Source organism: Phycodurus eques, chromosome 7, assembly GCF_024500275.1.
Source record: "Phycodurus eques isolate BA_2022a chromosome 7, UOR_Pequ_1.1, whole genome shotgun sequence".
In the NCBI taxonomy this organism is placed as follows: Eukaryota; Metazoa; Chordata; class Actinopteri; order Syngnathiformes; family Syngnathidae; genus Phycodurus; species Phycodurus eques.
Window position 1 is genome coordinate 1,639,570 of NC_084531.1, and position 25,925 is coordinate 1,665,494.

The window sequence follows — 25,925 nt, forward strand, 5'->3', positions numbered from 1 at the left end:
TGCAATTTACTGCATTGTGTTTTCTAAATGTTTTCTTATAAGTGAGCTGAAATACCCACGTTTGGGCAGACAGCGCCAGTAAAATACTACAATACATGAAAGCTGTTGTTTTTGTTCGTCTTAATGTAAACGAGCCGCGCGACGTTGCCTTCTTAGTGACGACGACCTTCCCAACAATTGCCGCCACATAGGCACGACGATCAGTGAGGCTGGCTTATCTCGTGTTAATACCTATGCCCGGGAAGCCCAATAGAAGAAGACGTGTGAGGTCATGTGACTTTCTTGTGTCGTTTGATTGGTGAACTCGACTTAAACGACTTAATTAGCCCAAACAGCGCCCAATGTGGAAGTCGGAGTCTCGCACATGAAGTAGCTGATAAATAAGCACTAATTGATCAATAAAACTAGCGAGTGACATTTACATCATTGTAACGGAGTAAAAGTACCGTTGCTTCTTAAAACCGAAGCGGTGGAAGTCTTTTTTTTGGTCTCGTCAACTCCATACAGTACACCAAACGTGAAAACCAGAACACATTTATCTTTTTCCCTCCCTAGAAAAAGTGAGTTATTTGTATGAAGTGTATCTGTATTTAAATGCACTGTAGTAACAGTCCAGCCAGACATGAAGTTAAAATAATTTATTTTCATACCCAGTTATAGTGTAGTTATATCTAGCAGTGTCTCCAGATGACTACAGTTCAATTGAGGTGTTGTGTCACTGTCCAAAACAGATAAATATCTGGATGAGCCCAAATTTTCTTCAATTAAACCACAGCAAAACTGAGATAATTGTTTTTGGCAACAAAGAAAAGAGAATTGCTGTTAGTAAATACATGGAGTCGCTCTCTTTAAAAAGAGAAGACCAAGTCCGAAACCTTGGTGTTCTGATAGATTCCGACCTGACTTTCAACAGTCATATCAGATCAATGACTAAAACTGCCTTCTACCATCTGAAGAAAATATCCAGAGTGAAGGCTTGCATGTGTCAAGCAGACTAGAAGCTCATCCATGCTTTTATCTCAAGTAGACTTGACAATTGTAATGGTCTTCTGACTGGACTCCCTAAAAAGAGCATTAAATAGCTGCAGCTCATTCAGAATGCTGCGACTCAGGTCAAATAGTGGCACACAGAGTCCAAAGCAAACATGGTGAAGCAGCTTTTAGCTATTATGCTGTACACAAATGGAAGAAGTTGCCAACAGAAGTGGCGTCAGCCCCAAGTGTGCATGTTTTTAAGTCCAGGTTAAAAACTCTTCTTTTTGCCCCATGCTTTTTAGAGCATTTCCACTTTTAAATGACATTTCTTGCACTGTGTGCTCTTTTAATTGTATTGTATTTTATTTTTTTCTCTTTGTTTTTAATGTTTATAAGCTGTTTTTTCTCTGTTTAAAATGCTTTTACTGATGTAAAGCACATTGAGTTACCTTGTGTGTGAAATGCGCTATATAAATACATTTGCTTTGCTTTGTTATTAGCACATTCCTAACACTATTCATTCATTTTATTTGACACCTGTGTTTTAACATATGCATTCATATTTCTATTTTTGAGTGCATTAGTTTGAGCTAAACATGTTATTGTGTACACTTGAAGTTTGCCGTGGCTCTCCCGTCTCCCCCCAGTGTAATCTGTTGCGACATGCACATTCTTGAAGAGATACAGTACAGTAAATGCAGGTGTGTAGTTGTTTCTCATGTCTTCATTAATAGCTAACATACCAAAAAAAAACAAAAAACATTTGTCTCCAGGACAATGATAACAGTCAGGAGAAGGGTACAAAAAGAATTGCCAAGGCCATTTATTATCCCAGTGAATACAGTCATCATTAAGTCGAGAACATATGGCACAACAATGACATTACCAAGAACCGGATGTCTCTCCAAAACTGACGAAAAGACGACAATAAAACTGATCAGGGAGCCTATCAGGAGGCCGAAGCAAATACTGGTTGTTTAATACGTGTGACAACAATCTCCCGTCTGTTTGATGTGTCTGGGCTATGGGATAGGGTGGCAAGATGGAAGCCTTATCTTACAAAGAATACAAAACTCACTTGAAATCCACCAAACGCATGAGAGGAAATGTGTTAAGATCCAATGAAACCAAGGTTAACTTTTTGTCCACAAATCCAAAAGGTATGTTTGGCGCAAATATAACACTGCTCATCCTAAAAAGAATACCATACCCACAGTGAAGCAGGGTAGTGGCAGCATCATCCTTTAGGGCTGTTTTTCTTTCAGCTGTAACTGGGGCCTTAGTCAAGGTGAGGTGAATTATGAGGAGCCCCATAAAACGGTTGCACAAAACTTTTAGCCTAAAGCAAAAATAAAATGTCAGTGAAAGCCTACTTGAACATCTGAACTTTATTTGGTATTAACCAGAGACAATTTAATGGTGGCTGGTGTGTGCTGACTCTCTTTTAACATGAGTTTGAATGCGAATGGTTGAATTTGAACACCACCACATCCTCGTTATAAGCACATGCGCACACTTATTTCAGTTGCGTATTTTTAATTCCTGTCCTGATTTTTTTTTTTTTTAACTGATTTGTGCAAGATATACTGTAGATCATATTAATGGTGAAAAAAAGGTTTGAAAAGATTTATGTTGCCAATAATTTTGTATCACAAAAAAATGGCTATTTTTTCAGAGCTGTGTAGACTTTTTATATCTACTGTGTCATTTATTATTATTATTAGTAGTAGTAGTATTCTAATTAATATAATTATTATTAGTAGTATTATTACTTCACATGGGCTCACCACCTGTAGCAGTGGGCTAGGGTGTTGTGGGCGCATTGTGAGCTGGGCAATAGAAGGGAGGCGATCCGATTCCCGGCTACAGAAGCTAGCTCTGGAAAGTCACCTCTCAAGCAGGAAAAGAGCCCGAGCTGGTGTACAAGGTCGAGGGGTTCCGACTAGATCACGGGTCGGCAACCTTTAATACTCAAAGAGCCATGAGGACCGTCTCCCACAGAAAAACAAACAAATCAACAAAAACACTGGAGCAACAAAAAGTCAGGATCACAATGCATATATACAGTGGGTACGTTATGTATTCAGACCCCCTTCAATTTTTCACTCTTTGTTATATTAGCCATTTTATAGCAGCCATTTTCTAAAATAATTTAGGTTCATTTTTTTCCTCATTAATGTACACACAGCACCCTATATTAACAGAAAAAAAAACGGATTTGTTGAATTTTTTGCAGATTTATTAAAAAAGAAAAACTGAAATATCACACAGCCATAAGTATTGACACCCTTTGCTCAGTATTTAGCAGAAGCACCCTTTTGAGGTAATACCGCCATGAGTCTTTTTGGGAATGATGCAACAAGTTTTTCACACCTGGATTTGGGAATCCTCTGCCATTCCTCCTTGCAGATCCTTTCCAGTTCTGTCAGGTTGGATGGTGAACGTTGGTGGACAGCCATTTTCAAGTCTCTCCAGAGATGCTCAATTGGGTTTCAGTCAGGGCTCTGGCTGGGCCATTCAAGAACAGTCACTGAGTTGTTCTGAAGCCACTCGTTCGTTATTTTAGCTGTGTGCTTAGGGTCATTGTCTTGTTGGAACGTGAACCTTCGGCCATGTCTGAGGTTCTGAACACTCTGGAGAAGGTTTTCGTCCAGGATATCCCTGTACTTGGCCGCATTCATCTTTCCTTCGATTGCAACGAGTCGTCCTGTCCCTGCAGCTGAAAAAAAAAAAAAACACAGCATGATGCTGCCACCACCATGCTTCACTGTTGGGACTGTATTGAACAGATGATGAGCAGTGCCTGGCTTTCTCCATACATACCGCTTAGAATTAAGACCAAAAAGTTCTATCTTGGTCTCATCCGACCAGAGAATCTTATTTCTCACCGTCTTGGAGTCCTTCAGGTGTTCTTTAGAAAACTCCATGTTGGCTTTCATGTGTCTTGCACTGAGGAGAGGGTTCCATCGGGCCACTCTGCCATAAAGCCCCAACTGGTGGAGGGCTGCAGTGATGGTTGACTTTCTAGAACAGTGATCTTTGGATTCTTCTTTACCTCTGTCACCAAGGCTCTTCTACCCCGAATGCTCAGTTTGGCCGGACGGCCAGCTCTAGGAAAGGTTCTGGTCGTCCCAAACGTCTTCCATTTCAGGATTATGGACGCCACTGTGCTCTGAAGAACCTTAACTGCAGCAGAAAATGTTTTGTAACCTTGGCCAGATCTGTGCCTTGCCACAAGTCTGTCTCTGAGCTCTTCAGGCAGTTCCTTAGACCTCATGATTCTCATTTGCTCTGTCATGCACAGTGAGCTGTAAGGTCTTCTATAGACAGGTGTGTGGCTTTCCTAATCAAGTCCAATCAGTATAATCAAACACAGCCGGACTCCAATGAAGGTGGAGAACCATCTCAAGGATGATCAGAAGATGGACAGCACCCGAGTTCAATATATGAGTGGCACAGCAAAGGGTCTGAATGCTTATGGCTGTGTGATATTTCAGTTTTTCTTTTTTAATAAATCTGCAAAAGTTTCAACAATTCCGGTTTTTTTTGTTCTGTCAATATGGGGTGCTGTGTGTACATTAATGAGGGAAAAAAATAACTTAAATGATTTTAGAAAAATGGCTGCAATATAACAAAGAGTGAAACATTTAAGGGGGTCTGAATACTTTCCATACCCAGTGTGTGCGTATATATATATATATGTATATATATTCTTTTTTTCTGCATGTATTAAAAAAACTAGTGTTGCATTTATGACATCAATGAACTTCTACAGAGAACACAACATTTGATTTTTGCTTACCGTCGAACAAAATCATTTTGAACATTGAAGAAAGATGCTGGAAGCTAAAATAGCTAATGTCTATTTGAGTCCTCCTCGTATTTATGAAATTCAAACCAAACTTCATCCATTGGATCCATCCAAAAAAAATAAGTCTGATACAACCTCTGTTCTCAATTCATATGATGAAAAAAAACCAACAACAAAAAAAAGCTCACAATATAATAACAACAAAAAGGCATCTGACCTGACAAACGTTTTTGTTGTTTTTTTCAGCAAGGGGAAATAAACAAAAAAAAAAGCATTTTCCTACCTGGACCTGCATCCATGATGTTAGTCTGTCCTTGACGATCAGCTAACAGCCGTGATGACCCAGGCATGCTGACAGGATCCGAACGCAAGGGCTGCATCCTAAAAATGCCAAATATGCACATTGTTGGAAACAGATTCACGTGTGCATACACAGTTAAGACCTAAATTACCATACACTGACCACATTTTTAGTTCCATTTTTTGTTGTTGTTGTTGTTGACTGGCATCTTCTATCTCGTAAGAACACAGAAAAGTGGCAAAATTTGTTTAAATGTTATGTTAGAGACGCCATACAGACAATATTGAACAAACTATCCTGATGCACATTCAATTAATTGATCAGTATTTGGACTAGACCCGCCATCAAGACCTTTTAGAAAAGTGTATGCTTCCAACTTTGCAAGGAACAGTTAGCAGAAGGCCCTTTTCTGTCAGTGTCCCAGTGCACAAAACTCAAGTCAATAAAGACATGCTTAGATAAATAGTGTGAAAAAAAAACACACTAAACGAACACTCAACCTCAACCAAACACAACACATTTGGGGTGAACTAGTACAGAGATGGCAAGCCAGAGTCCCACTCACACTTCCAACCGCCAATAGTTAAAAGCAGTGATGACATTTAAAAAAAAACTGTCTTTAGTGTGTGGTGTATTCAAGAGGGCATCCAGACTGCTGTAAAATACAAAAACGAAAAAGTAGTAGAAGATGCAGATAAGCTAGACTGACTGTTAGCTTTCCTGGTAACATCACAGTGGCAAAAGTCCTCAGCTTGTAATCTTGATTTTACCGAATGCCTTGGGAGACAAAACGGCAAAAACGGCAAGGCTGCCTCACATCTCTGAGGTTGGCGGTTCGAGTGCAAGCTCCAGCATTCCTGTGTGGAGTTTGCATGCTCTCCCTTAGCTTGTGAGGGGTTTCTCTAGGTACTCCAGCCCCCCCCCACACATTCCAAAAACATGTTAGGTTCATTGCGTGCCCTTGGGCGTGAATGTGAGTGTGAATGGTTGCTTATCTATATGTGCCCTGCAATCGGCTGGCGACCAATCTAGGGTGTACCCCACATTTCGCCAAAAACCAGCGAGGATAGCCTCCAGCAGACCCTTGACACATGAGTGATGATAATAGAAGATTAATGGATAGATGGCAGAAACCTGGCAGAGATTTATAGAAATAAAGTGTTGCATATTGATATTTATCTGTGTCCCAATTATTGTGAGAAATCATTACCGTGATCAATGTCTTAACATGAATGAATACCATTCATTTGTAATAATAACATACAACAATAACATGATGAATGGGCATTTGAGCAAATTTGTTATTTCAGATTGTATAAAACTGTGGCCCTTCACATTACTCAGTACCCCAAAAGTAGCTCTCACTTTCAAAAAGGTTGGTGACCCTGGAATTGTGTCCAATAACACTCTTCATTTTCTGAAATCTGGTAATAGCGAGGACTACAGGTCTTGTATCGTTCCCTTTCATGTCAAAAGAATGAAGTGGCTCGACATCTCAATTGCACATGTTGAACATGTTTAACATTTACAGTTGTCGGCCCTCACCTAAGCATGTCAGGGAGAAAGAAAAAAACATTCTAAACACCCCCCCCCACCACAGGATAATCAATCAAGATAATCCCTGGAGACCAATTATAGGGGCTTTGCTGATTTTGGTCAGAAGGAGGTAATTGGGCTCAAAATGAGCCAAATAGCTCTATATATGTGTACCAAGCTAAATTGATTCATCAACTGTGACAAGAGAGATCGAGTCTTGAGTTGTCAAAGGACGTTTCTCAACATGTGTTGGTGATGAGTCATTCATGCAACTCAACCTTTTTATTCGGACGAATTCTGAGGAAGTTCTTTTTTTTTTTTTTTTTTCCCCCAATCACTGAAGGAGAGGATTTTGAGTTCAGGACACTCGAATCACATCCAAACCAAACGGTATATGCGTGATTGTCAACTCTCTCATTCGGAAGTTAGTTGCCATGACAATGTATTGACTGTATTGGATGTTCTCATTTGACATCTTAAACTGTGCAGCAAAGAGAAGGGCTAGCAACCAACATTTGTGTGGTCTTGTCAAAGATTGTTTGAAAAATATTACAATCAAAGTACAGGAAAAGCCTGTCTGATACCTTGTTGTTGTCAAACATGTTAATATAATACATTTCTCAATTTCTTTCCATATTTCGAAGACCGTTAATATATTTATGACATAAGGGTGTTATTTTTCAGTGGAAAGCACTGTAGATATTGACGTCAAAAAGTTGGGTTGCAAGAACACGCTAATCAACTATAGACAGTACTACAATATTTATTTTAACAATACCTCAGGCTATGTAGGTCCAGGTCATCTGTGTCAAAATCCAGAAGAGGCTGCTGTGCATCAGATGGGCTCTGAGACTGAAGCACTGAGGAGGAAGATGAAATGACTGTAGTCTGGCCTGAGGGATGAATGGTCTTAAACTGAAATTGGGGTCCCATCCACAGCCGACGATGCGGACCTGTATGAGTTACAATCTCCACCTGAATAAAAAAAGGCAATAATGTTAGAACAACGCTCTACTGTGTACCACAAAATCATCAGGGGGAAAAGTTTGTTCAGGCTAAAAAGAGAGTTCAGGATACAGGCGACACACAATTTCAAACACAAACCAACAAAACAAAGTTTGGTTAAAACTCATTCACTGCCAGCCCTCCCAGTTAACATGGATATTTGACTTTGAGTAAATCCGTCAATGAGTTTTACGAACAGGCGGCGAGAAACAATAATGGTTACAAATACTTCAGTAATTAACGTGACAAGGTGGTTTAGTATCAATACACTGTACACTAAAACCAGCCACAACATTTGAATCAGTTTAGGTTTAGAGTAGCTAGTTTCTTAGGGGAGCAGCAGTGCTAAGGATATTCTGACCGGTAGAAAGAAATATGGAGAGTCCCGAGTCAGCCATGATGACGTCATTAAATGCTGCTCTGAAATTTTCTAAAGTGGATGCCAAAAATGGGCAGTTGGACCAGAATTCATGTGTGGAGCCATGTGCCCACTTATCTGAGCTATTCTGCTGACATAGTAAATGAAAACCTATGGACAGAGCAAATAGTGGTGGCCCACTGAAATAATAAATACTCCTTGCATAACGTTAAAGACTGTCGTGACTATGGCCCAGTTGTTACGGCAACCCCAAGAACTGATAAACTGTTGCTTCTTGAAACTCACCCAGCCAGAATACTTCCACAAGACACAGGAAACCTGGTTCAAATCATCTGACACCATAAAACTTCATGACTTGCACAGCATGATTGGGGAAGGAAGTGATTGATGACTGTTGAACAATGGAACACAATCACCCCCCAGTGGTGATTAGAGACAATGCCTGTGGACGTTGAAATCCCACGTTTCTAACAAACAAACCTCCAGGAATATTTTAAATGTATGCCTTGATGTCTGTGTCATTCATTTGTCAGTTTACAGGTTCGGCTACGAGACTTTGAGGACTGTCCTCTTGATTTGAAGCCAAACAGCATGAAATCAAGGTCAAGGTGCTATTATTGTCAATTCTTCAATATGCGTAACACACGCAGAGGATTGAAATTACGCTACTCGAGGGCCCGCGGTGCGACAAAGACAGTAAAAATAACATCACTGGTGCGACCTTGAGTCTGGTGTGTGTGTGTGTGTGTGTGTATGATGTGCGTGTATGTGTTGTAGTGAACAATTCCAGTGGGTACGGAAAGTATTCAGACGCCCTTACATTTTTCACTCTTTGTTATATTGCAGCCGTTTGCTAAAATCAATAAAGTTATTTTTTCATTTTCATGGATTCATCCATCCATTTTCTATCGCTTATCCGAGGTCGGGTCGCGGGGGCAGTAGCTTTAGCAGGGACGCCCAGACTTCCCTCTCCCCAGCCACTTCATCCAGCTTTTCCGGGGGGATCCCAAGGCGTTCCCAGGCCAGCCGAAAGACATAGTCTCTCCGGTGTGTCCTGGGTCGTCCCCGGGGTCTCCTCCCGGTGGGACGTGCCCAGAACACCGCACCAGGGAGGCGTCCGGGAGGCGTCCGAATCAGATGCCCCAGCCATCTCATCTGGCTCCTCCTCCTTGTTCTTTTTTTTCTCATTAATGTACACAGAGGACCCCATATTGACAGAAAAAAACTGAATTGTTGAAAGTTTTGCAGATTTATTGAAAAAGAGAAACTGAAATGTTCAGAGCATTTGCTGTGACACTCATATTTTTAACTCGTGTGCTGTCCCTTTCTTCTGATTATCGTTGAGATGGTTCTACACCTTCATTGGAGTCCAGCTGTGCTTGATTAAACTGATTGGGCTTGAAGAGGAAAGCCACACACCTGTCTATATAAGACCTTACAGCTCACAGTGCATGTCACAGCAAATGAGAATCATGAGGTCAAAGGAACCGCCGGAAGAGCTCAGAGTCAGAATTGAGGCAAGGCACAGATCTGGCCAAGGTTACAAAAAAAATATTGCTGCACTTAAGGTTCCTAAGAGCACAGTGGCCTCCATAATCCTAAAATGGAATACGTTTGGGATGACCAGAACCCTTCCTAGAGCTGACCATTCGGTCAAACTGAGCAATCGGGGGAGAAGAGCCTTGGTGAGAGAGGTAAAGAAGAACCCAAAGATCACGGTGGCTGAGCTCCAGAGACGCAGTCGGGAGATGGGAGAAAGTTCTAGAAAGTCAACCATCACTGCAGCCCTCCACCAGTCGGGCCTTTATGGCAGAGTGGCCCGACGGAAGCCTCTCCTCAGTGCAAGAGACATGAAAGCCCACATGGAGTTTGCTAATAAACACCTGAAGGACTCCAAAATGGTGAGAAATAAGATTCTCTGGTCTGATGAGACCAAGATAGAACTTTTTGACCTTAAATTCTAAGCGGTATGTGTGGAGAAAACCAGGCACTGCTTATCACCTGTCCAATACAGTCCCAAGAGTGAAGTATAAAGACCTGAAAATGGCTAACGTTCACCATCCAACCTGGCAGAACTGAAGAGGATCTGCAAGGAGGAATGGCAGATGAGCCCCAAAATCCAGGTGTAAAAAAAATATTCCCAAAAAGACTCATGGCTGTATTAGCTCAAAATGGTGCTTCTACTAAATACTGAGCAAAGGGTCTGAATACTTATGGCTGTGTGATATTTCAGTTTTTCTTTTTAATAAATCTGCAAAAATGTCAACAATTAAATTTTTTTCTGTCAATATGGGGTGCCGTGTGTACATTAACGAGGGGGAAAAAAATAACTTCAATGATTTTAGCAAATGGCTGCAATATAACAAAGAGTGAAAATTTTAATGCGGTCTGAATACTTTCGGTACCCACTGTAGTTGATTTGCCAAGACTAAAGTTTAGACAATCAGTCTATATGCTTGATCCATGACTAAGAGTACAAAGTTTGGAGTATTTTGGATTAATATGTGATTTTTAAAACGTTTTTTTTTACGTGCCAAATTGTAGACTAAATTCAAGCCGATGGGCATGGTCTTCTCCGCTTCCCTGGTCCGTAAGACACGCCGCCTGGGTATTTAACCCTTCGACTTCCGCCTTCTCGCGTTCTTGTCTTCTTGGCTCTCTTTGTTGTCCGAACGTGTGGACAACAACTTTCTTTTTGCACCTTTTTTGTTTTTACTTTTTGTGCAGCTTCCTCCTCAACTAAACCTGCTTCTTTTCCTCCTGAGACGCTCTGAGACAGACCACACTGAGGTCCAACTGAACTACGGTCGTGAGTAGAGCGTGGCGATCGTTGCCAGAATGTACAAAATTAGAGCCTAATAATTTTGGGGTAAAACGCCAGGTTCACACAAGTTCCAACTTTGTACCAGCTCAACACGCCGTAACCTATTCACGCCACAACACAATGTCCTATTTTTCTTCACGTATGCCCATTTTCCTTTCTATTACCATTATTAGTTTATTTCCATAGTTAAGCCCCTCTGCACTGGTTTCCCTGTAGTTTCCCCTTTAGATTTAATTAAAGTTTCTGTAAAATGCCACTCCCTGTTGTGTTTTGTGTGTGTTTAATATTGAAACCGCTGTAATCGAGAACTCTCATTTCATAAATGTAGCAGCCTTTTAGATAACAGAGATTGATCGAGGTTTTTCATCGCATTTCCTAAAGTTTAAATGTATGAAAAGAGACGTGGTGCCCCTTTACGAGACAAAGATAGTTCGATTATAACAAACGTATGTCAAACTAAACCGGAAGTGAATGCAGGCGTTCGCTTCCGGCATATTCTTTTCTTTCTTTGTTATATTTCAGCCCTTTGCTAAAAGTTTTTTTTTTTCCTCATTAATGTACACACAGCACCCCATATTGACAAAGAAAAAGAAAAAGAAAGGGAATTGTTGAACATTGAAGTGGAGCGGCTGGAGCTGTGGTGCGGCCGACACAACCTGGAGCTGAACACTGTAGAGATGATGGTGGACTTCAGGAAGCGTCCTGCTGCCCCTCACGCTGTCCAACTGCCCTGTGTCAACCATTGAAACCTTCAAGTTCCTGGGAATTACAGTCTCTCAGGACCTGAATTGGGCGACCAACATCAACTCCGTCCTCAAAAAGGCCAAGCACAAGATGTACTTCCTGCGTCTTCTGAGGAAGCACGGCCTGCAACGGGAGCTGTTGAGGCAGTTCTACACAACAGTCATCGAATCAGTCCTGTGTTCATCCATCACAGTCTGGTTTGGTGCTGCCGCAAAAAAAAGACAAACTCCGATTGCAACGGACAATCAGGAATGCCGGAAAAATTGTTGGTACCCCCCTACCTAACCAGGAGGACTTGCACGCTGCCAGAACTAAGACAAGAACATGCAAAATCCTCTTGGACCCTCGACTATACTATCATTTATTGCTACATAAACAACGTTATGTTTTATTTTATTAGAGGTAAGAACCTGGGACACCTGTGGCCGGGGCCGGCTGCACAGCGAGGAAAGAGGGGGCACGGCACCCTGAAACAAACGCCGGGCCCCCTCAAATCTGCGCAATCACACATGCTTCCTCGAGTCTCCTCCGTTGCCTGCCGTGTGATCTAATCTACTGTCTGCAGTGAGACCATACATTTGGCCACGTCATTCAATGTTTCAGGAAATATGTCAATCTTTATAATTGAAGTGCCTTAAACAGTTATTCCACGCATTTGTATAATGTGCTTGAGGAGTCTAATTTACGTGATTATATACAACCCCAATTCCAATGAAGTTGGGACATTGTGTCATGTTTGGTGCGCAAACATTTTTGATTGACCCGGTTTTCACAAAACGTAGCTACGGTATACCTGTATAAAGAAGATTTGCAATTTATCATGTTTAAATGGCAACTTCAGCCATGTCGCATTGGATTTACTGCATGTAACTGTGACTGGAAAAAGGAAAATTCAAAATTGATGGGCTCTAAAAACAAATCACATAAGACAAAGGAAGAATGGTAAATGTGTTCAGGCATGCAATCAAATTCATATTAAATATTTAAAGAACACAAAGCAACAACGCAAGCTGTGACTGGGACCTGAATAAGTATGCTCTGGGTGTCACCACAGCGAATGATGGAGATTACGTCCGCTTGATTGTGTCACAATGTCACTGCTCAATTAGTAAAGATAAGGGCCTGACCTGAGAAAGCCACTCCTCATCGTCCTGCCCAACGTGATCAGATGCCAGACTATCTGATGACTCGTGACGTTTTCTTGGGCTCGGGCTCCCTGGAGACATCCCTGAAAGAATCCGTCCAGATATAGTCTTCATTAAAAATACAGTATGTAGTCTATTTGGTGAGCATTAAGAATGTTAAATTAGCGTATGGACTGAAGAAACATTCCAATAGAATACTGAATAAGTGTGTATACAGTATGTAGTACAGGGTGGGCCGGAATTCATAACTCAATTGTTGGTCTGAATTACTCAATATGCTTGTTGTGTTACCATTTTATTTCTTACACTTGGTATAAAATACAATCAAAATGTATCAAATAATATGTTTAACAGCTTGTTTTGAGCTATATCACATGCTAATTAATGCAAACAAAGAACACCACACAACTATATTTTCATGAACACAATCTTTAAACTTCACAGTGCAGGCTAGAAAAAAGTATGTTAACCTTTGAATTCAAAAACTGACGAATTCCATCTTTGAATGATGCTGTTACATAGCAAAATGTGAAAATAGTGACATGCTGTGAATCCTTTAAAGATACAGTACTCTGTGCATGTAACATTTCAAGTGACATATGGCTGTTTGCGCTCATGGAAAACATTAGCAATCGTCATGCACAAATTACAGGTAAATAACTCCATAAGCAGTAACAACCTAAATAAAACAAATATTAACGTTAAACATTGTTCAGTTGGCCTGGGTTGACTATTCCCCCAATTTATTCAAATGAGGGTAAGCTCCACATTAGTGTCGCACCGAGTACCAGTACCAAAACCAAACTGTGATTTTTAGCGGGGGAAATTACTCGTGTTTCTGGAATTATTTTGCCCCTGATGAGAGGCCTCCAATCAGGTCATTAAAATTTCTCGAGCTTATCTATTGTACGTCACTAGCGAAGATCTCCGCCTACCTCTCCGCCCCCGCGCCAGCGTTGTCAACAATAACAAACACGTGCTCTCACAAGTAGTGAGGGTTGGGTCTTCTACACGGAGGCAACCAATCAGAGGAAAGGGGGTGGGTCTTAGCCAAATATGAACAAAGTGGATACAAAACTTGGTCAAACAGAAGTAACTGTCAGAGGGGCCTTTTCTGGACACTGATAAAACTTGCATGGTAGGTTTAATTGACGACTCTAACTTGCCCGTAGGTGTGCATGTGAGTGCGGATGGTTGTTTGTTTGTATGTTCCCTGCGATTGGCTGGCAACCAGTTCGGGGTGTACCCCGCCTCCTGCCCGATGATAGCTGGGATAGGCCCCACCACGCCCGCGACCCTAGTGAGGAGAAGCGGCTCAGAAAATGGATGGATGGATGGATGGATGAAATTGACATTTTTATATTTGGTCCATTTTAGAGAGTCACTCTATGGAGGTCTAAACGGCCAAAATATGGGACCTTTAATGTGCTTGTCTATAATCTTCTAATTTCTGAGACAATGCTCTCCTTCGCTTCCTCTAGTCCATGTACTATACACCATTTCACCAAACAAGGACAGTGATTACTTGTCACACATTAAATAGGCCGACTAACTGATTACAAGTTTGAAGACACCTGGGATGCTAATTAAGAGGACAGACCTTGTTTGACCAAGTCCCCATGGTCAAGATATTTTCAATCTTTTCTAGGGGTACCATCATTTTTTTACAGGTCTGTTTCAGGAGTTTCTTTTATAAAATAATTCTGATGAACCACAATTCAAAAGCAATGTGTGACTTTCGTTTTTTTAATTTTCATAAAAGTTTTAATTATTCCTACTTTTGTCAGATTCAAGTTATTTCTGTGACCACTGTGGGTGTTTCTTTCATTAAGAGAGGGGTACCAACAATTTTATCCATGTGTGTATAATTGTTTGCACGGTATTATTTTAAGGATACTGACTTTGTCTTCAGTTATGACTTTATTTATGCATGAATTCAGGTAATTCCAAAAGGTTTACATATTTTCTCCGACAATTATTTCTTTAATTCTGAGTCACATCTACTTCCTACATATTTCTATGTCCTTCTGTCTGACCCAGGGGAACAATAGCTGTTGCTTAATGAATTATTGATGTCATGAAGCAGTTGGTGGATGAGCTAGATCTGGTTTCCTGTGTGTGCGTGTGTATAAGTGGTCATCCCCCATGGAGCAGGAAAAGAAACAATCCTCTGTATTTTTGTCGGTGAGCTTGTTGATGTGTGTTCGTAAGCACCTCAGTAGCCAGACTGACAAGAGTCTGTGAAATAACTATTCATCTCAATGGAGTCTAGCCAGACAGTCCACTTGGTCTGATGTCTCCATAACACCCCTTACAGGCGTCAGAACATCAATACAATTTCACAGGGAGAATTTTTTTTTAAGTGCTACCATCTGGCATCATATTTAGGACGTTACACTGGATGTTACATACAAAGATTTATAAAACAAAGAATGAGAAAAAAATCATAATTTCCATTTGCCCATCACCACTGAAATACTTGGTCAAAGACAAATAAAAATACCATGTCAAGCATTTACATCTAACTTAGCTGTTGTGGGTGCAAACATTCACAACATGGAGTATATTTAAATATACGGACCAGTCAAAACCTTATGTAAAGTACATGTACACAATCTCATGAGACCTCATGAGCTCCACCACAAAGCATAACATGTATACTTCAGTGATTCTCAACCAGTGTGCCGGGGCACATTAGTGTGCCGTGAGCGCTCTTCAGGTGTGCCGTGGGAAATTATAAAATTTGATTTAATTGCTCCAAAAAATTTTATTTATTTACAATAATATATCTTTCTTCATCTATTTATGCTCGTGAGGCATAGTGACAGACAGAACAAATACATGCTATTCTATTAGATGGCAGGAAGTACATACAGTAATTAATGTACCCACTTTGTGACATTTTTGTTAGTTGGTGTGCCGTGAGAGTTTTCAATTGTAAAATATGTGCCTTGGCTCCATAAAGGCTGGAAATCACTGGTATACTTTTACATTGATAATAAGGCTCGGTGACTGATTTTGCCCGAGAGGGTTTAATCAAAGAATATAAGTAATATACTTATATTGGGTCTCCTTCCTGAGCTGTCACCTTATCGTGGTGGAAGGGTTAGTGTGTCCCAAAGAGCCTAGGAGCTAAGTTGCCTTGGGCTTTTTGCGACTGACAGGGTCACCCACGGCAAACAGGTCATAGGTGAGGGACCAGACAAAGCGCAATTCAGAACCCCCGCCTTCCATCCATCCATCAATCCATTTTCCACCGCTGAACCGAGGTCAGGTCGTGGGAGCAGTAGCTTTAGCAGGGACGCCCAGACTTCCCTCTCCCCAGCCACTTCATCCAGCTCTTCCGGGGGATCCCGAGGCGTTCCCAGGCCAGCCGAAAGACGTCGTCTCTCCAGCGTGTCCTGGGTTTCCTCCCGGTGGGACGTGCCCGGAACACCTCACCAGGGAGATGTCTGGGAGGCATCCGAATCAGATGCCCCAGCCACCTCATCTGGCTCCTCTCAATGTGGAGGAGCAGCGGCTCTACTCCAAGCTCCTCCCGGATGACTGAGCTTCTCACCCTATCTCTAAGGGAGAGCCCAGACACCCTGCGGAGGAAACACATTTCCGGCCGCTCGTATCCGGGATCTTGTTCTTTCTTTTCGACCCACAGCTCGTGATCACAGGTGAGGTTAGGAACGTAGATCGACCGGTAAATCGAGAGCTTCGCCTTTCGGCGAAGCTCCTTCTTCACCGCAACGGACCGATACAAAGTCCGCATCACTGTAGACATTGCACCGATCCGCCTGTCGATCTCCCGTTCCATTCTTCCCTCACTCGTGAACAAGACCCCAAGATACTTGAACTCCTCCACTTGGGGCAGGATCTCATCCCCGACCTGGAGAGGGCACGCCACCCTTTTCCGACTGAGGACCATGGTCTCAGATTTAGAGGTACTGATTCTCATCCCAGCCGCTTCACACTCGGCTGCGAACCGCTCCAGTGAGAGTTGAGATCATAGCCTGATGAGACCAACAGAACCACATAATCTACAAAAAGCAGAGATGCAATACTGAGGCCACTAAACCGGAGCCCCTCTATGCCGCGGCTGCACCTTGAAATTCTGTCCATAAAAGTTATGAACAGAATCGGTGACAAAGGGCAGCCTTGGCAGAGTCTAACCCTCACCGGAATCAAGTTTGACTTACTGCCGGATATGTGGACCAAACTCTGACTCCGGTCGTACAGGGACCGAACAGCCCATATCAGGGTGCTTTTTTTGGACATACTTGGCAAATAAAGATGATTCTGATTCTGATGTCTACATGTTCCAAGACGCAGATACAGTTGTAAGCTTCTGCTCGACATCGGCAAAACTACTACGACTCTCACTGAGGAGCTACGGAACTCCGGTCAGCTCCAGGTGCCTACAACCGCTGCGACCCCCACTCCTGCATCGCGCCCTGAGTGGAGGCGTCATGAACGGCGAAGGAGGAAGCAGAAACATTGCAAGCGCGGAGGTATCTGAGCTAGACTAGCGGCTAAACCACAAAAGCTGGCTATTCCCTCCATCGTGTTAGCCAACGTACGCTCTCTGGACAACAAGATGGATTACATTCGACTGCTCCGCTCTACCCGTAAGACTGTGGGAGAGTCCTGTGTTTTTGGGTTTGTGGAAACATGGTTTAACAGCAGCGTTCCAGACAGCGCCATTCAGCTCGACCGGCTAGCATGCACCGAGCGGACTGAACTCTCGCGGGAGGTAAGACTCGCGGCGGCAGACTGTGTGTTTACATTAATGATGCCTGATGCCGGGACGCTATTTTGGTCAGTCAACACTGCTCACTGCTACTGGAGTTTATGGCTCTGAAGTACCGACCATTTTATTTACCGAGGGAATTCATTGCCGTACTGCTTGTTGCAGTCTATATTCCTCCAAACTCCAGCAATAACAAGAGTGAGGCGCAAAATTAGCTATACCATCATATCAGTGAACAGCTGACGGCCCACCCAGACGCTTTCCTCATCCTAGCTGGGGACTTTAACAATGCTGACCCCAAGGCTGTGTTTCCTAAACTCTACTCAAACATTGACTTTTCAACACAGGGAAATAACACTCTGGACAATGTCTTTACCCCCCTGTGAGGGGCCTACAGGGCTCTTCCCCTCCTCAGCGCCTCAGACCATCTCACTGTTATGCTAATGCCAGCTTACAGACCACTGGTTAAAGTCTCCCAACCAGTTAGTAAACAGGTACGAGTGTGGCCAGAGGGTCCCTTGAGGCACTTCAAGATTGTTTCCACAGACTGGACCATGTTCAAACAGGCTGCCATCTACAACTCCATCACAGACCTTCAGGAGTACGCAGAGACTGTTACTGCCTGCACCAGCAAGCGCATGGATGATGTCACCACCACTAAGTCCATCACTGTCCGTGCTAATCAGTAGCTATGACTGTCGGGGGAGGTCTACAGACTACTGAAGGTCCACAACGCACCTTTTAGATCTGGGGATGAGGAGGGTCTGAGGACACAGCCAGGGCCTTGATTCTCTGACCTTGACTATGTTGCACACATCACCTGATCTTTGATACTTACACATTCAATTAATACGTTTTATTCTGTATAAACCAGAGTTTTATTTAGCTTTTTATATTAATGTTATTTGTACTGCACTGCGGGACCTTTGAGTACTGTAATTTCAATCCTCTGTATGTGTTACACATATTGAAGAAATTACAATAAAAGCACATTAAACCTTGAATCATGTGTAGCAGCACCATGCAAGTTCAGTGCAACAAACAAAATTGATGATAGATTGAATTGGATAGTTAATGCACGGACAACCTTTGGTTTCTATTTTGTGAAATGTACTTCTTGCACGTCTTCTCTTGTATCCTATTTATTTACTATATCCGCAATTGCTGCTGAAATGATGCAAATTTCCCCATTATAGGTCTAATAAAGATGATCTTATATTAACAAATATCCATCCATCCATTTTCTTCTGCTTATCCGAGGGACAGTAGCTTTACCTTGGAAGCCAAGACTTGCCAGCCACTTCATCCAGCTCTTCCGGGGGGATCCCAAGGTCGTCCCGGGGTCTCCTCTCAGTTTGACATGCCCAGAACACCACACCAGGGAGGCGTCCAGGAGGCATCCTTAACAGATGCCCGAGCCACATCATCTGGTTCCTCTCAATGCGGAGTGGGAGTGACTGTTCTCTGAGCCCCTCCCGGATGACCGAGCTTCTTACCCTGGAGAGGAAACTCATTTCGGCAGCATTTATCTGGGATACCCAGAGACAGGAGAGCCCGCCTCACAGATCCCAGATTCTGCTTCCTCATGGGAAGGCGTGTCGGTGGAATTGACGAAGTCTTTAAAGTATTCTCCCCAGTGACTAACAGCATCCCGAGTTGAGGTCAGCAGCACCCCATTCCCATTATACACAGTGTAGATGGTGCCCTTGGTGTCCTGGTGCCTAAGTCAGGGCTCTGGCTGGGCCATTCAAGAGCAGTCACAGAGTTGTTCTGAAGCCACTCCTTTGTTATTTTAACTGTATGCTTAGGGTCATTGTCTTGTTGGAAGGTGAACCTTCGGCCCAGTCTGAGGTTCTGAGCACTGTGGAGAAGGTTTTCGTCCAGGATATCTCTGTACTTCGCCGCCTTCATCTTTCCTTTGGTTGTAACCAGTCATCCTGTCCCTGCAGTTGGAAAAACACCCTCACAGCATGATGCTGCCACCACCATGCTTCACTGTTGGGACTGTATTGGGCAGTGCCTGGATTTCTCCACACATACCGCTTAGAATTAAGGCCAAAAAGTTCCAGCATCCCGCGACCCTTGTGAGGTTAAGCGGCTCAGAAAATGGATGGATGGAAGTTCCAGCATTTATATAACAGATTTTACCTATCTTGAATATTTTCAGACATCTCTCTAAGTAATACATAATCAATAATTGACCACCTGTAGTTCTCCTCCATGCTCCGCTGAGCATAATTGTGACAGCAATAGAGGGTATGCTTTTTGGCTGTTTGCCATTCTTTACTAACAGTTATATAATTCTAATTGTGGAAACTGACTGGCTCTCTTTGGACTTTTAGACCCATGAAAAGGCAGCCACATTAGCCTTGTCAATAGTTCTTCATTGCTCTTGCAGATTAGGCCACAGTGAAGGCTTTGGAGCAACGTCGTTGGGAATGAGAAACCTTGGCACCATGAATGGGTCAGTAATCAAAGAGAAATGGAGAAAGCCTCTGGTAATTGTAGCTGGATGAATGAAGGAACTGTCAGTCAAATCTGCCCTTAATGATATTATGACTAAGCTGACTCAGTATGTCAGTAATGCCAGAATCTGTCTGCCAAAGTATCACTCAAAAGGGAAACCCGGGAAAAATGGCAGCAAAATGAAAATATTTACTTCATTTCATACTAATAATTTATTTACACAACTGTTAGCCTTACCGCACCATAAAGTCAGTTTTCAAACTCGATGAGCCCCTTATCTTTCCTTGGAGATCAGCCTGTCCAGCCACTGGCTATGGGCCCCAGCCCCCATGAGATTGGGCTTCATCAGTACCTAGGCAGCCTTTGTTCTTGTTCTGACTGCCTGCTTCACTGCTCCGACTAACAGGCCGCTGGAATTCGGCACAGCAAAATACCACTCCCCCCACATTTAATAAGGACAGACAGTATAGTCTGTGGTGGTGAACAGGTTATGTGTGATAGGACAATCGCATAGTCATCATGATGTTTACTAAAAAACAATAGATTAAAACAAAATGATTGAATTGTAAGAAGTCGGCGTAAATCACATATGTGCAAATCATTCAGTCTCAAGTCTGAATCTTTAAATTTCAAGCAAGTGCCATGATACTGTGGCAGATATCAAGCATATCAACTAAGCTGCCCCCTTTATTTCAAGTCAGTCATGTCAAGCTATCATTTGAGTTACGCAAGTCATCAGTAATAAGTAATGCAATCCTGCGCTGAGCCACAATTTATATTGAAGGGATATACAGTGGGCACGAAAAGTATTCAGTTCCCCTTAAAAGTTTCACTCTTTGTTATATTGCAGCCATTTGCTAAAATAATTTGCTCACTTTTTTTCCTCATTAATGTACACACAGCACCCTATATTGACAGAAGAAAATGGAATTGTTGACATTTTTGGAGCTTTATTAAAAAAGAAAAACTTTTTTTTTTTTTATATCATAGAGCCGTTAAGTAATCAGAACCTTTGCTGTGACACTCATATATTTAATTTGGGTGCTGTCCATTTATTCTGATCATCCTTGAGATGGTTCTGCACCTTCGTTGGAGTCCATCTGTGTTTAATTATACTGATTGAACTTGATTAGGAAAGCCACACACCTATCAATATAAGACCTTACAGTTCTCAGTGCTTGTCAGAGCAAATGAGAATCATGAGGTCAAAGGAAGTGCCTGAAGAGCTCAGAGACAGAATTGTGGCAAGGCACAGATCTAGCCAAGGTTACAAAAAACATGTCTGCTGCACTTAAGGTTCCTAGGAGTACAGTGGCCTCCGTAAATGGAAGACGTTTGGGACGAGCAGAACCCTTTCGAGAGCTGGCTGTCCGCCAAACTGAGCAATCGGGGGAAAAGAGCCTCGGTGACAGAGGTAAAGAAGAACCCAAGGATCACTGTAGCTGACCTCCAGAGATCCAGTTGGGAGATGGGAGAAAGTTCTAGAAAGTCAACCATCACTGCAGCCCCCCACCAGTCGGGGCTTTATGGCAGAGTAGCTCGACGGAAGCCTCTCCTCAGTGCAAGATACATGAAAGACCGCATAGAGTTTGCTTAAAAAAAAAAAAAAAAAAAAAAAAAACACCTGAAGGACTCCAAGATGGTGAGAAATAATATTCTCTGGTCTGATGAGACCAAGATAGAACTTTTTGGCCTTAATCCTAAGCGGTAAACAGGCACTGCTCATCACCTGTCCAATACAGTCCCAACAGTGAAGCATGGTGGTGGCAGCATCATGCTGTGGGGGTGTTTTTTTCAGCTGCAGGGACAGGGAGACTGGTTGGAATCAATGAAAAGATGAATTCGGCCATGTACAGTGATATCCTGGACGAAAACCTTCTCCAGAGTGCTCAGACCCTCAGACTGGGCAGAAGGTTCACCTTCCAACAAGACAATGACCCTAAGCACACAGCTAAAATAGCGAGCGAAGGAGTGGATTCAGAACAACTACGTGACTGTTCTTGATTGGCCAGCCAGAGCCCTGACTTAAACCCAATTGAGCATCTCTGCAGAGACCTGAAAATGGCTGTCCACCAACGTTCACCATCCAACCTTATAGAACTGGAGAGGATCTGCAAGGAGGAATGACAGAGCATCCGCAAATCCACGAGTGAAAAACTTGCTGCATCATTCCCAAAAATACTCATGGCTATATTAGCTCAAAAGGGTGCTTCTACTAAATACTGAGCAGAGGGTGTGAATACTTATGGCTGTGTGATATTTCAGTTTTTTCTTTTTGATAAATTTGAAAAAAATTCAACAATTCTGTCAATATGGGGTGCTGTGTCTACATTAATGAGGAAAAACTGAACTTCGAAGAATTTAAGGGGGTTTGAATACTTTCCGTACCCACTTTATATTCCTCCACACCAATGTCATCAGGACCAACTGCCTTTCCATTTTTGATCCTCTTTAATGCCTTTCTAACTTCCCCCTTACTAATCATTGCCACTTCCTGGTCCACCACACTTTCCTCTTCTACTCTCCCTTCTCTCTCATTTTCCTCATTCATCAACTCCTCGAAGTATTCTTTCCATCTAGCTCGCACACTACTGGCACCGGTCAACACATTTCCATCTCTATCCTTAATTACCCTAACCTGCTGCACATCCTTCTCATCTCTATCCCTCTGTCTGCCCAACCTGTATAGATCTTTTTCTCCTTCTTTAGTGTCCAACCTGGCATGCGTGTCATCATATGCCTCTTGTTTGGCCTTTGCCACCTCTACCTTTGCCCTATGTCGCATCTCAATGTATTCCTTTCGCCTCTCCTTGGTCCTCTCAGTGTCCCACTTCTTTTTCGCTAACCTCTTTCCTTTTATGATTTCCTGTACTGTGAGATTCCATCACCAAGTCTCCTTCCCTCCTTTCCTGCCAGTAGATACACCGGGTAATCTCCTGTTTGCCTCTCTGATCACCTTGGCTGTAGTGGTCCAGTGGACTTCCACTGGAAGCTCCTGCTGTCCACTGAGAGCCTGTCTCACCTCTTCCCGAAAAGATTCAGATTCAGATTACATCGTCTGCACAAGATGGAATCCACCTGTGTATTTCTACCTCTTCTCTTGTCGGTGACCCTATGTTCCTAGCTCATCCGGAAAAAAAAGTGTTCACTCCAGCCTTTTCCATCCTTTTTGCAAAGTCTACCACAATCTGTCCCTCCAACTTCCTTTCGTAGATGCCGTACTTACCCATCACTTCTTCATCACCCCTGTTTCCTTCAACACGATGTCCATTACAATCTGCACCCATCATGACTCACTCTCTGTCTGGGATGCTCAGAACTACTTTGTCCAGCTCCTTCCAGAATTTCTCTTTCACCTCTAGGTCACATCCTACCTGTGGGGTATAGCTGCTCATCAGATTATACATAACACCCTCAATTTCAACTTTCAGCCTCATCGCTCGATCTGATACTCTTTTCACCTCCAAGACATTCTTAGCCAACTCTTCTTTTAAAATAATCCCGACTCCATTTCTCTTCCCATCCCCACCATGGTCAAATAATTTAAACCCCGCCCCTAAACTTCCAGCCTTACTGCCTTTCCACCTGCTCTCCTGGACACACAATATATCAACCTTTCTCCTCATCATCATGTCAATCAACCCCCGAGATTTTCCTGTCATAGTCCCAACATTCAAAGTCCCCAGATTCAATTATAGGCTCTGTGCTTTCCTCTTCTCTTTCTGCCTAAGAACCCGCTTACCATCACTCATTCGTCGTCAAACTAAGATTCATGGAAGTTTTTTTTATTTCTACTATAGTTCTTATTGGTGCTCTGATCAATTGGACACCGATCATGATCGGCCGATTCCCGTGGAAAACACGTGATCGGCGCTCGTCTATCAATTAAAACAGATCACCCGTGACTTATTGTTTGCAGCCTGCAGAGAATGTGTGTAGCGCAAGGCTGGGCAATTAATCAAAATTTGAGCATGCTTTAAACTGTTTATTGACACCCCAGTTGGAGTTTGCTGTAAAACTGCTGTAAAACCAAACAAGAATAATTTCCCTCATTTTATGTTTAAATACAAGACACACATAATTTCAGAAATTGCCATCTTATGCGAACAGTGAACTCATTTCCCGCCAATGCCCTCCAAAGACGTCATTCAGAATAAAGCTATTCCCTGCCAATGCCGTCTAAAGAAGTCAATGGCGTTTTTTTTAACAGGGATGGGTGGGGCAGGGTCTTGTGCAGTTCATATGTGATCGTCAAGCCTCTGGATAACTGCAATGAGGAACGGCACCCTATAGAGGGCAACAATGCCTTGAGGTAAACGACCCTCCCTCAGAGGAAGGAGGAGGAGGAGGCGGGGTGCAAGAGACAATGAGAAAAGGCAAGCATCATAGCGGAAAAGGTTCACCATTGTTCGCAGTTTCCACTATTTGTGGAAAAGGGATCTGACTGTGGTTTGCTGCAGTCCGAAAGCCTTGGCAACGGCTTTGTAACCTTTTTCAGACTAATAGATTTAAATCACTCACTATATTCGTTACTGAATTTCTTTGGGTTTTGGCATGATAGATCTCTAGATCGTGTCGCTTACTTCACTTTGTCTGACGGGTACTATTAGAGTGATATGTCGATTGAACAAATGTGGTAGTAATCATTGCCTGTGTGTGGCCAGTGAAATTGAACTCAGCGTTCCAAAAACTGTGGTTAATCAACAGTGGGGGGCAATTAGTTTTTGAGACAGGGACAGAGACAGAAATGTTTGGATTTTTTCCCTCTAAATTAATCAATTCGACATTTAGAAACTGGAATGCATATTTAGTTTGGTTATCTTTGCGAGACATTAAAACTGGCTTGATGATGTGAAACATTTAAATATGAAGAATATGCAAAACATCGATCAGTTATCAGGAAGGGGAGAAATACTCTTTAGCATCGTCAGTTCTAAACATTTTAAGGGTGGAGGGTGTCAATTACTTGCAGTTTTTAGCTATTTGTGGCATTGCTCGGTCCCTATCCCACGCGAATAACCGAGGTATACTCTATAGGCAGTGACTGGGGAGCTGCCATGAATTATTGTTCAGCTCTAAAAGCTGGGAAAAAGAAGGTGAATACGCTAATTGTTACATTAATAAAATTGATTTAAACATGTCATATCCCACCAAAACACAGTATGATAATAACAAAACTCATACAAAGACAAAACATTTGTTTTGTCTAATTTGTAAATAAATATTTTTTCTTAATCTTCCAAAGACCAAACTGCCTGTCGCTATTCATTGGCCCTGGGTTCAGTTCTCCCAGTAGCTGCTTCAGATGGATGGAGATAGTGACTAAGAAGTGAAACCATTGTTGCCTATTATCATTTCATCCTAGAGTCTGTGATCTGGCCTGGCCCTGGTGCTTCCTCTACCCATCCTATTAGTTTACCGGCATAATGCATTTTTAATTAGATGGAGTTATCCAATACAGAACATTGAGACCAGAGACCAAGACCTGTCAATAAAGTCCTGCTTGCTTTTTGCTATGTACAGTACCACATTCTAGAGGCGTGGATACATACACAATTAGTTTAAAGATGGTCTCTCGCGCTTTATCATCTGCACGTCATTTAATGTACACATCTACACACATCTTGTTGTCTAGTTCTCGTAACTTCTTTGGCAATCCATCGCTTCAGGTTTCAACAGTGGCCTGGTTGTAAAGCTTTGCAAAAGGCAGTTGGACAAGGGGTGTATGGCTGGGCTTTAATTTGTTGTATGGTTATTCTTATTCTCCTAGAACACTTCTTCATTGCACTGCACAGCCCTGCAGGAGACAAAAATGAAAAAAAAGGCTGGCAAAGGGATCATGCTGAGAAACATGATCTCGAGAGTGTGCTTCAAAAGCCTCGCACAAAAATTTAAGATGGCATTCCAAGACAAACTTGGTCAAAAGTGGTACTGTTGATAACTAAATCTGTCCCAGAGGGAAAATGGCAAGAACACAACAATGAATTTGGAGCCAAAAATA

At 42.5% G+C, this 25,925-nt stretch overlaps 1 protein-coding gene across 11 annotated transcripts in view; it reads right to left on the minus strand.

Moving 5' to 3' along the window:
* Positions 1-25,925, minus strand: part of bcas3 (BCAS3 microtubule associated cell migration factor) — a 324,466-nt gene that overhangs the window by 187,413 nt on the left and 111,128 nt on the right. For all 11 annotated transcript variants that reach the window (XM_061680864.1, XM_061680865.1, XM_061680866.1 and 8 more), the window contains 3 exons: positions 12,703-12,803; positions 7,402-7,598; positions 5,070-5,167 (listed from right to left, as the gene is read on the minus strand). In XM_061680864.1, the coding sequence (XP_061536848.1) occupies positions 5,070-5,167; positions 7,402-7,598; positions 12,703-12,803 (396 nt within the window). The remainder of the gene's footprint in view (positions 1-5,069; positions 5,168-7,401; positions 7,599-12,702; positions 12,804-25,925) is intronic.